General features: G+C 49.8%; 1 protein-coding gene across 1 annotated transcript in view; it reads right to left on the bottom strand.

The window, feature by feature from the left end:
• Tdrp (testis development related protein) overlaps positions 1–12,599 on the bottom strand; it is a 32,695-nt gene that overhangs the window by 3,121 nt on the left and 16,975 nt on the right. Inside the window, exon 2 of the mRNA XM_069998342.1 lies at positions 1,465–1,568. Within this exon, the coding sequence (XP_069854443.1) occupies positions 1,465–1,568 (104 nt within the window). The remainder of the gene's footprint in view (positions 1–1,464; positions 1,569–12,599) is intronic.

The raw sequence follows: 12,599 nt of genomic DNA, 5'->3' as shown, positions 1-12,599 counted from the left end.
CTGCTGGTCACACTGTGATCTGATAAATGTGTTGATTTTATAAGGCTCTTTCCTAAAAATTTAATTGCTTAACATGAAAACAAGCCTATGTGTAAACATTACAATTATTATGGAAATAAGGAACAATTAGCTGCTTCACAACTCCATTCACCAGGAGCAAAGGCCAGCTCTCAGGAGCTGACTGCCTGAGGCCACAGGAGGGGTAGTGCAAGGTTTTGCTTTTCTATGCAGTTCTGTCATTGTGTCATGAATTTCAGCACCCAGTAATGTGAGGAAATTGGCCATGTTTGTGACGTTCAGGAGACTGCAAATTTAATCCGTGTGCTTAGATACATCTGTGAATACAAATTATTACAGAGTTAAGAAAGGAGGGAGAGAAAGTGGGAGAAAAATGAGGGAAGAAGTAACAATGTTCAACAAGAACTGTACTCATCACGTTACTTATGCAACTGTAACCCCTCTGTACATCATCTGCAGAATAAAACAAAATTTTTAAAAACCTGGGTCTAGACTGGAAAACAAGTGGGAGGACATTCACCAAGTGGGTTTTCTATAGGGTTGCTTCTGTGTTAGGCTTCTCTCAAGCATTTAGTAGATAATTTGCTCTACAAAAGTAAGACTCAAGAAAGAAATGAACAAAAAGCATGCACGGGCAGTGGCCTACACTAACTTCCCGCAAGTGTCACTCGGGGCCTGTTTGGGACACTGAGCTCTGGCTGGGTTCTGCGGGCCACCCAGTGGCTGCATGACCACTTACACTGTCCTCCCAGACCTAGGGCAAAGTGAAGCCACAGGCCCCCACAGTACAACACAAAGGGACCCTGGACCTACCTGAGAGTAACAGAGCGGACATGGCCATGTCTTCTACCAGAAGACAATAACCTGTCATCACAAAGCAGCGCTAAGTGTGTGTTGTGACTTTTTAAAATACTTATAATAAGATGGCAGTAATATGTCAGTTTAGAGCTATTTGACTTTAAAATCTGTTACCATTTTCCAATCAATCCTTGGCAATTTTGTTCTTTTTTTCCTTGATCTTTGGGATGACGTAGGCAAGCGATGCTGTGCTCGGTGCGCCCAGCCTTCAGCAGCACGTTGGCAGGGATTCTGTGCTACACGTCTCTTAATGTTTTTGAGCATGATAGACTGCTTTAAGGCCAGTAAGTTCAATTTAAAATCGCAAGTTCTTTTTTACTTTTCGGTAGCATTTCAAAATGCATGTCACTTGCGTGGCCTTTCACCAAAAGTGTGTTTCATTGTCTCTTGTCTCCAGAGCATCTGGAGTACATACTCGTTTCTAGGCACCCACAGGGGAAGGAACCTGGGGCGGGCACCTCTCATGGCCAGTGGAGTCTGGAGCAGCAGGGCCGCTCGGGCCACACCCTTTCAACACCTCCGCCAGGGCTACCTCGGCCACCTCCCGGTGACTTCCTCCCCTCTGGAGACAGATTGCTGATGACTTACACTTTGGACTTGGGAGATTTGCATCTCTCGAGCAGATGTTCTTTGTCGTCTTTACTAAACAGAGAAGTTCCTTCCTTCCAGCCTCGGAAACCTGTGCCCTGAACCTGATGAAAGGTTAAAAGAAATGTCAAACTGGCATAGTGAATCTACAGATGTGCTTCCGGCTCCGTTAATGATGAGGATCGGAATTTCAGGTGTCTGAGACTGAGGACGCCCTGGAGCACAGGCAGGCACCTGGATGGTGGCGCAGGTGACCCGTCCAGGCCGCATGCTGCGTGGGCATGACGGAGGGCCGCCCTGGGACCAAGCACAGCACAGCATGTTCAGGAGCCAGTGTTACTGTTAAGATCACCACTATTCCTGGGTGCTGACCTTGGATGGTGAAGACAGTGCCGTGGACCCGGTCACACCAGCCCACCAGACACGTGGGTCACACGCAGTGCTGAGAGGTCAGCAGCTGAGGGACTGACCAGGATGTCCTGGCAGGGCACAGCACTGCACGGCACTATTCACGCCCACCTCGAACCTCTTCACACCTGCACACACCACCATCCTAACCACCCGTGCCTGCCCCGAGGAGCCACGTCCGTCCTGTGAGACACTCGTCACTCATCATGCTGACAAGTTGCAAACAACAAGGCTTCTGATCTGATGAAGCTTCTGACACAAGTAGCAGTCGATCTCTGACAGGTGGGAGCCCAACCCTAGAGAAGGAGGCCATGTCAGGGAGATGGCTTCTACCATCCAGAAGGGCATTCTCAGCCCCAGGGACTGCTCACTTCCTTTAGACTCAGCACTGCAGAGACTAAACTTGCCCCTGGCCTCCACAGAAACCAAATGTTGAGAAGAATGTGGATGCTGACCAAATGATTTAATTGTGTTTCACGTAAGACCCCACAATATTCTACAATTAACGGCACATGGGATCTGTTAAATACCGTAACAGGAAGAAAAGATCAATGAAGCAGCTCTGTGACAGCCACCCATCAGCCTTGCTGGGCTGGTTTGGAGTGGGGAACTATCACGGACAGCTATGTTAAGAGTATGTTGCAACGGAACAAAAGAAATATAGAAGAAACCACTTCTGAACATTCAATATCAAGACAGCAACGACACAGGATCCAATGTGAAGCCCAGTGTGCGGAGACAGTGTAGAAAGAGAGCATGAGCGAGGACCACAGTGCCCACCCTTCCCTCCTCAGGCAAGAGCCCTGTCCACACATCTGGACAGAGGTATGTCCTCTGAGAGGCCAGCTTCTCAAGCCTGTGGGGGTCAAGATCACAGACACTACACCCACACCAAAGACACCCCAGTGCCAGAAAGCACAGGCCTTACGGCCCGCCAGCCACACTAGGTGCTGCGTAGGCCCTGAGTCCAGTGCCAGTCTAACATTTTAGGTCTCTACATGGACCTAGCTGGCAACACAGGTTAGGAGAAGTCTGTGAAAGGCTGGTGCAGACACCACACTTTTAGGGAAGCTCTTTCTGAAGTCCCCCGTGTTCTCCGGTCTGGGGCATGTGACGGGGACCAGCATCTCAGCCAGTCATGCTGCACAGCACAGCTGCTCAAGACCAGAGGTCTACTCCCACTTCTGCCTTCTCCATCTACTCATATCCAGCCCTTGACCGTAAGGAAATCCTTACTGGGAATTTACCCGCATCTCATACAGACTCCCACAAGGTCTGGGAGACTTTGTTCCCCTCCATTCCCAAGCCCTCCTTCATTTAGCAAATGCTCCTCCCACCAAGGGGTCTGCATATCTTGTGTGACATCCAATCTGCATAGCTAGAGGGGCTTCACAGGGCTCATTAAATTTACATCCTGTTAGCTTTAGCTGACAGGAGGAAGAGAACAGACTTCAGGCAACGTGGCCTGATGAACGCCCACAACTGACAGGGGAGCCATGCCTGCCCTGGGCACCGCCAGAGAGCACGAGGGGCCCAGGACCCGCCGGGGAGCCATGCCTGCCCAGACAGCACGAGGGGCCCAGGACCCGCCGGGGAGCCATGCCTGCCCAGACAGCACGAGGGGCCCAGGCCCCGCTGGGGAGCCATGCCTGCCCTGGACACCGACCAGACAGCACGAGGGGCCCAGGACCCGCCCGGGAGCCATGCCTGCCCTGGACACCGACCAGACAGCACGAGGGGCCCAGGACCCGCCCGGGAGCCATGCCTGCCCTGGGCACCGACCAGAGAGCATGAGGGGTGGAACCCTAACCACCCAGAGTGCTTGATTCTGAGTCCCAAGATGAGTAAGAGCTCTCAACTCCTTGAGTATATCTACTGAAAACCCGTCATGAACTTAATCATTGATGACACTCAACAAACCAGGATGAATTCAGCCACAGATCCTTATGCAGACTAACTCTACCCAACACAAAAGCAGTGGAGCACCTCCAACAGCCCTTTCAGTCCCAGTTTCTGACCCTCCGCAGACACCCATGCGCCACTGATTGAACTAAGAACACACCATCTCAACACATCGTGTTTCTGTGAGGCGCAGTAGCTTCGCCTCTTCCCTTCTCACAGTGCACAGCTGAGACATGCCACACCTTGTGTTCAGCTGATGAAGAGAGCTTGGGAAGCATCTCAGAACTCTGACAAGCCCCATGCCACTCCACGGCCTATACGGACACTTTCATTTACAGGACTGTGCATCCTTTGCCCAGTGGGCATCCTGTGCCCCCAGCTCAGGGTTCAGATGATTCCCCCAACTTACACTGTGTCCTACAGGTATAGGAATCTCCCTCATGATAGCTCAACCCCGGATATCCCTACAGCTCTGCCAGAGTTGTGAGGATCCAGGCAGGTCCTGGGTCTGTCTTGATGCTCACTGGGAAACACGAAGGTGAAAGGCATTCGAAGGTTGTATCCTCAGTGCAAGCTGACAGTGCAGTGAAGCCTGGTGAGCAGCAATGAATGACTATAGACAAATGCTTCATGCCAGACGCCTCTCCTTCACGTGGGCCTCCCCACAGTGTCTACAGAAGGTAAAGTAAGAAACTTCATGGTAGAGAAGCGCTGCCTGCCCGGCAGATATGGCTAAGCAAGAAGCTGATCCTAACGGTCCAGACGTGTGCCCAACGCAGGCCTGGGTGGGTCACACCAGGACCCACCAACATGGCTCTTCTACTGGGGATCCTCTCTGGAGCTGCACTTTGGGATGGTACAAAAAACTCAAATCCCATCCTGGGAGCATGGAAAAAAAATCAAGACTAGAAAGGGTGCCAAACAAATATAGTAATGGTGTGAGTGCCAAGGAGATAGCCCACAGCAGTGAGAAGGTAAGTTCAGCAGAAGGTGTAAACCTTTGTCTTTCCCAGTAACTCTTCAGTTGCAAAAAGGGCTCTGTGCTCCACATAGAAACCCATGAAAACTGGGTGCCGGTGGCTTATGCCTATAATCCTAGCCATTCAGGAGCCTGGGATCTGTGGACTGAGCTTCAAAACCAGCCCAGGCAGAAAGGTCCAGGAGACCCCTATCTCCAATTAACCAGCAAAAAGCTGGAAGTGGTATAGCTCATGTGGCTGAATGCCAACCTTGAGCTAAGAAGCCAAACGAGGGCTGGGAAGGTGGCTCAGTGGCAGAGCGCTTGCCTTGCATGCCAAAGGCCCTGGGTTCGATTCCTCAGCACCACATAAGCAAAAAGAAAAAAGCCGAAGTGGCGCTGTGGTTCACGTGGTAGAGCGCTCGCCTTGAGCTGAAGAGCTGAGGGTCAGTGCCCAGCCCCAGAGTTCAGGCCCCATGACTGGACCCCCCCCCCAAAAAAATAAATAATAAAGAAGCCAAGCGAGAGGAAAAGAGTCTAGAACTGCAACGAAGTAAGGACTTCCATGACGTGCTGGGAAGGAAGCTCTGCAGACAAGGGTCTGGCCTCATATATGCCCTTGCCACACATGCCCATGTAAACCCTCGCTGAGCACGGCCCACGCACTCTCACGGTACACACCCACCTATTTTACTGTGCACACACCACATACACCTTCACCTTACTGTACATACTACCCACCACATTGAGTCACTCAGTCACAGTCCCATGTCAGACTGACTGTCACGGTGTTAGTACTTACCATCAAGTGACCTTTACTGTACCTTAGTAGCAGCCCAAAGTACAAGAGTCGTGATGCTGAAACTTTGTTATGTCTAACAGTTGTTCTTTGTCTCTTATTTTGTCTGATTTGCACTGAGTTTTACCATTGGTGTGTATGTACAGAAAGAGTGTGCATAGGGCTTGTTACTATCTGCAATTTTGAGGATATTAGAGGATGAGTAAGGGGAAGAAGATGAAGGAGACACATACCAAAGGGCTATGGCCCCTGCCACTGACATGCCACAATGCTTTCTGACATAGACCAAGACTGAATGCACACTCTTGACGTGGAGCTAAACACATCCTGGGCCCGGCCCTGCCACATCTGTTCACAACTCCAAAACCTTTTCTAGAGAAGACCTATGTTGAGAGCTGGCTGCAAAGAGGGGCTAAGCTGTGTCTTGAAGCTTCTCTGCACAAAAGATTCTAAGGTGGCACTGGCTATGGAGGAACCAGCAGAGTGTCAGTCCCAAAGAGGGTCTGCCAGCATCTTGCTCTGTACGGTGACGTGATTGTCACCATGAGTCTGTCACTGCCAGCGTCCTGTTCTGTACGTGACGTGATTGTCAACATGAGTCCGTCACTGCCAGTATCCCGTTCTGTACTGTGACGTGATTGTCACCATGAGCCTGTCACTGCCAGGCCACAGGTAAGATGTACTGTGCTGTCCACTTGCAGCCATGTGGCATCTGACAGGATGCAAGAAGCAGCAGGGAGGTGCCTGTCCAAAAGCTCTGACAACCTTATGTGTAATCAGTCACTCAAGTTATCGAGAGAATGGCTATTGTGCAGAGATTCAGGCATCTGGGTCAGTTGTGAAACCAAATCCAAAGCACTTTTCTCAGACAGATGTATCAAACTATGGAGAAATTGCTCGTGAGACTTTGTCCAGCTCAGAAGCATGAGTGCAAAGGATGGCAGAGCAATGTTTCCTACCACTGGCCTTTCAGAGCAGGCATGGAGGCCGCGCTGGGCCCGCACAGGAGGGGCTGCCCCTCCAGATCCTGTCCACCAAGAGGGACCATAGGAGACACTGGCACACACCACAATGTGTCCAAGATCCATTCATCTCGCTTTCCCTCTTCCCACCTCTCTCCCTCCCACATATACAAACACAAAACCAACTACCATGGTACTCCGAATCACATCAATCCCCATGTCTAGGATCTCTCTCCCTCTCCCCCCCCCCTCTCTCTATCTCACGGACACACACACACACACACACACACACACACTCAGCAGCCAGTTGAGATCCTCAGGTAAAACAGGGGCTGGAAAGACACCTGATGTCCAACAGCTCTGGGGCCTGACGGTCAGGCTGGGTCCTGTGTGTGGTCATGTGTGTGCTCTCCTCTGACACCTCCTGTCCCATGGGGTCTAGGGAAGGTAAGTCTTCACTATGGAGAAGAATTGGAGACCTGGGGAGTCACAGGCAAGACCCATGTTCTAGCATTCTTGCACATGCACATGTCTCTCTGTGGACACCCTGGGCTGCACACGTCTCTCAGTGGACACACCCGGGCTGCGGCCGGGAAGCACTGGTGACCACAGTGCGTCTCACCAAAGGCCAACAGCAGAAAGAGACAAGAGATGTCTTCTCAGTCCTCCTGAAGCATAGCGGAAAGGCAGAGTGCTTCCAGTGGTAACACTGGCTCAGGAGCACCCACACCCCAAGTCAAATGTGCCAGGGCACCTGTGGGCACAAACGCCCGCCGCAGTGTGGACAGTGGCCGGCCGTGGCGGGCAGAGGACAGGAAGGTGAGCTATCGCTGATCAGATGTAAGTGTGTCAGAAGAGGACCACGGACAGCAACAGCAAGAGGGAAGAGCAAAGCAAAGCAGACCCCAGAAGATCTCAGGGCAGAGACATGGCATCAACCTGTCCAACAAGATGCACAAGAATGGCCGGGAGCTAACGACAGATGGGGGTGTGCTCAGAGCCAACACCAAGACAGAACATTAGCTTCTCCAAGACCCACACTGCACTTTGTACTGGTGAAGGCCGGAGCAGGAGGTAGCAGGGGAGATCCCCTTGAAACAGAGCCTGACACTGGTGGAAATGGCTGTCTAGAATTCTGTTCTATAGGAAAGTGTAAAGGGAAAAATGACAACCAAGTGGCAGCCATGCTTGTAACCTTCCCAGCTCAACCTCTTTAGAAAGTAGATCTATCTGTAATCCACAGAAAGCACTTATCCAGAACCTCCGTGAAGAAGAAGGCTACAAACGGCAGACACTGAAAAGAGATTTTCTTTTGTGGAATTATTAAACAGCACCATACACACGGTGTCCAGGCCCGCAGGGGCCAGCCCCATGCACATGGTGTCCAGGTCCTATGCACACGGTGTCCAGGCCCGCAGGGGCCAGCACCATGAACACGGTGTCCAGGTCTTGTGCACACGGTGTCCGGGTCCCATGCACACGGTGTCCAGGCCCGCAGGGGCCAGCACCACGCCCTACACACATGGCATTTGGGTCCACAGAGTGCAGAGCCATGCACAACATGCATTTCCTGTCCCCTCCAGGTGTGTGCAGTGCTAATATACCTCACAGCATGTGTTTATGGTACCTAGCAAACATGGGCAACTTCGAGCTATCAAGGCCTTTGCCCGATGTGTCTGCCATAGAGAAACTGGCTGTCAGGGTCCCAGACAGTTCTGTCTCTAAGGAGGTGCACTCGGCCCTCAGAGGTGCCTGCCCTCCAGGACTTCTTCCCAGCACAGTGGGGGAGGGCCTCAGAAGGCTCCACTGCTGCCTTAATGCACGTAGTCCACGTGCACACTGAGATGATATTTTCTTTTCCTTTATTTTTTCTCGTTTAACAGGAATGCAGCAGAAAGATTTACTAGGTGAATTATGAAGCAGGGGGGTGGGGGAGGTGGGAGCTAGCCGAGGGGGCACTCAGCACACAAGCTGAGAACAAGTTGTCCAGGAGACTGAGGCCCTGCCCAGACCCTGCAGCAGCATGCAGCCACCCGCCCCAAACAGCCTGTGGACCAGGAGAAGCCACTGGTGCAGACAGACTGCCAGCTCACAGTCAGAGTTAGCCGCTTCACCTCTATCGCTTATCTCCAAGCTCCCAGTGTACACGTGTAGATGGCACTCACAAACAGGGACAAGGCAATTGCTAGGACAGGCAACTTGGTTCTCTGCTTACATACATGTTGGACTCAGATCCCACTAATCCACACAGAGTTTGATAGCTTTCCTCTAAGTCATTTCTCATTTCACAGTGTTCTACCTCATGTCCTTTTGAAGTGAATCTATTTGAAAACTAAATGGCCAGTTGCTATTAATGACAATTACTTATTTGTCGTGAGGAAAACATTTCACACATCGTGTGTGTGTGTGTGTGTGTGTGTGTGTGTGTGTGTGTGTGTGTGTGTGTGTGCACGTGCACTGAGGCTGGAACTCAGGGCCTCTTGTCTGGCTTTGTACTCTGCCAATGAGCCATACCTCTATATCTGGATTTTTGCTGGTTAACTGGAAATAAGAATCTCATAAACTTTTCTTCACAGGCTTGCTTCAAATTGTGATAATCAGATCTCAGTCTCCTGAGGAGTACAGGTGTGAGCCATCAGTACTAGCCCACATATCAACATTTTTTTTTTTTTTTGTAGATTGTGGGGCTTGAACTCTGGTCCTGGGCACTGTCCCTCAGCTCTTTAGCTCAAGGCTAGCACTCTACCACTTGAGCTACAGCGCCACTTCCGGTTTTCTGGTGGTTTATTGGAGATAAGAGTTTCACGGACTTTCTTGCCCAGGCTGGCTTTGAACCATGATCCTCAGATCTCAGCCTCCTCAGTAGCTAGGATTACAGGCATAAGCCACCGGCACCTGGCTTACATATCAAATTTTTAAACAAAGCAATTTATTGAAATAAAAATTAACTTTTAGCCTTAAGTTGTATTAAGCTTTCTTAACTTTTTTTTTTTGCTGGGCACTGGTGGCTCGCGCCTGTAATCTTAGCTACTGAGGAGGCTGAGGATTGTGGTTCAAAGCCAGCCCGGGCAGGAAAGTCCGTGAGACTCTTATTGCCAATAAGCCACCAGAAAACTGGAAGTGGTGCTGTGGCTCAAGTGGTAGAACACTAACCTTGAGCTGAAGAGCTGAGGGATAGCACCCAGGCACAGAGTTCAAATCCCACAACAAATAAATAAATAAATAAATAAATAAATAGTTTTAACCTCTTTGGCTGGGCTCCTTGGTGGCTCAGGTCTGCAATCCTAGCTACTCAAGAGACTAAGATCTAAGAATCAATATTTTAAGATAGCTTGGGCAAGAAAGTCTGTAAGACTCTTACCTCCAACTGAGTACCAAAAAAATCCAGATCAAAGGTCAAGTGGTAGAGCTAGTCTTGAGCAAAAAAGTTTAGGGACAGTGCCCAGGGCTGAGTTCAAGCCCCAGTACTAGCACCAAATACAACAAAAAATAGACCAAAAAAATATGACTTAATACTCAATTTATGCAACCAATATATATTATAACCCTCACAAAATCTTCTATGTCTCATAAAAACAAAGATACAGTAATTTGGAATTACTAATACAACCTAAAATCTAAAGCCATAGACTGCCTGCCTACTACAAATGGATGTACACACCTGAAAGAGTGCACAGTCATCCTTTGTTCACAGGCATCCGGAGGATTATCGCATAAGGACATTAACTGCTCTACATCGACCACACACACCACAGCCATGGAGCAATAAGTCCACTTTAATTGCCAATTCACTGTGCTAACCCTCCTGTAAACTAGGCTGGAGAGGTCTCAACAAGAGAGCCCCTGTAAACTACTTAAAATGTTGAAGGTGCTTAAAATGCCTCTTTTTTTTTTTTCTTTTGGTCATGGGGCCTGAACTCTGGGCCTGGGTGCTGTCCCTCAGCTCTTCAGCTCAAGGCTAGCACGCTACCACTTGAGCCACAGCACCACTTCCGGCTTTTTTCTGTTTATGTGGTGCTGAGGAATTGAACCCAGGGCCTCATACATGCAAGGCGAGCACTCTACCCCTGAGCCACCTTCCCAGCCCCTAAAATGCCTCTTATTAAAAACAAAAACAACAGCTGGAAAGAGCAATCTCAGTGAAGAGACCCACTCCTTTAATTTTACCAATCAAAACCTCAAGTACCCACACGACAAGCTGAAGTTAAGTTGTTAGAATTGCTTGATGGGCCAGATGTTGGTGGCTCACGCCTGTCATCCAAGCTACTGAGGAGGCTGAGATCAAAGCCAACCTGGGCAGAAAAGTCCATGAGACTCTCAGTCCAAAAAACCACCAGAAAAACTGGCACTGTGGCTCAAGTGGTAGCATGCTAGCCTTGAGCTGGAAAACTCAGGGACAGAGCCAGGCAAAAAAAGAATTTCCTGATGGGAAGTTTTACCTTTGCATTTTATTGCTGATTCTTAAAAATAACTTGGGAGGTGCTGCCTGGGCCAGGTGTCCATCCACTGCTGCCATCTCTTGGCCGGGCCCATTCTTGTTCCTGGGTCTCTGTCCTTCGAAGGCTCCCACCCACTCCTTCACTTCAAGGAAGAACAAGTTATTGTTGCATAGGTCTCTGTATAACACAGCTGCCCTTTAGTGCATGTGTGCTGTTCCTTTGGACTGAACCCAGGGCTTGGGCACTGTCTGTGACCTGTTGTGCTCAAGGCTAGTGTTCTACAACTTGAGCCTTAGCTCCACTTCCTGCAACTGCCCTTTGTTTAAGAAGCAATTTTCCAAAATAAAACAATATTTTAAAAAAACCACTAAAGCACGAGATGTGAGGGACAAGGTGAACCTAAACCTGTGTAACATCCACCTCCCCTATTATGTCGACATCTCTTCACTCACAGCCAAGGGATAGACAAGCTACTACAAACTTACATGGTCAATAATCAATACTTCATGAGACTTATTCAATCTGCAAAAATTACTAACAATGGGGTAAACAGCCTCAAACTCAAATTCTAGGTCTATGGGCTTGGAAAAGGAACACTGGCTGGAGGCAGTCACAATCTACCCAGAGGTAGCCAGGACTCTCCTCTCCTCACCCCCTCCATGTTTGTCCCCTCCCCATGCCAGGTCCTAGGCTTTTCTATTCCCCTATGAGGCAGAAGGAGCAGATTCAGGCCAGTGCTCAAGTAACTACAACGCCATACTGCCCTTGTTGGCGTGGGAAGGATGGTTCAGGGTGAAGACCCAGAACCAAAGACATAGAGAAGAAAATTCCTGGCAACTTTTAGAAGTAAGAAGCTTAAGGAAGTGACCACTCCAGTCACTTTCTCAATGGTACAGAGACCATGTGAGCAGAGAGGATAAAGAGGCACAGGCTTTCTGGGCAGCAGCACAAGCTGCGGTTCCCAGCCGTCCCAAGGCCGCAAGGGCCTGTGACTGCACCCTCAAGAGAAATGCTGGGAGGAAGAGGTGAATGGTGGCCTTGAGACTGGGGCCCTGAGTTCAAGCCCCATTACACACACACACCCTCAGGCCAGCCTTACCAATCGCTCTCCTCTCCCCCAAGGCCAACACCAACTTCTTGGCAGCACCACGCAAGGAGACAGGACCTCCTAGCCACCAAAAACACAATGCACACTGGGATTGGGCAAAAAAATAATATAAAAATGCATATGCCTCTACTGAATTTGACCTTTATACTTTAGGGGAGTCTAATTGTTACAGAAATTATCATCATCCAACCACCACATGAAACACAAACTCTAGAAAAGACAGCACATTTGATAACAGGCAATCTGGACCTACCCTCTCCGCAGTGACGGGGAGATCTGTGAGCCCCAGCAACTGGAGCAGGGCATCGGGGTGAAAAAGAGGAACCACGGTACTCTGAGGTACAGAGGGCATGGGAGGTGGCACCGATGGCCTGGCCACAGTCCGCACTGCCCATTGCCCCGGGCCAACAAGAAGTCAGCGTTTCAGGCTAACTTTCAGTGGTTACAAACAGCATATGATAAACAAACATCATTACAGAAATAAGCCTGGCTGACTTCAGTAAAAGATAAACCCAGAGAGGAAAAAAGGTCCAGTTTCCTGACCTTAAAGTAATAAATT

This window comes from Dipodomys merriami, unplaced genomic scaffold (genome assembly GCF_024711535.1).
Source record: "Dipodomys merriami isolate MVZ:Mamm:240054 unplaced genomic scaffold, mDipMer1.0.p SCAF_511, whole genome shotgun sequence".
NCBI classification, from domain to species: Eukaryota; Metazoa; Chordata; class Mammalia; order Rodentia; family Heteromyidae; genus Dipodomys; species Dipodomys merriami.
This window is presented reverse-complemented; position numbering and strand designations above follow the sequence as displayed.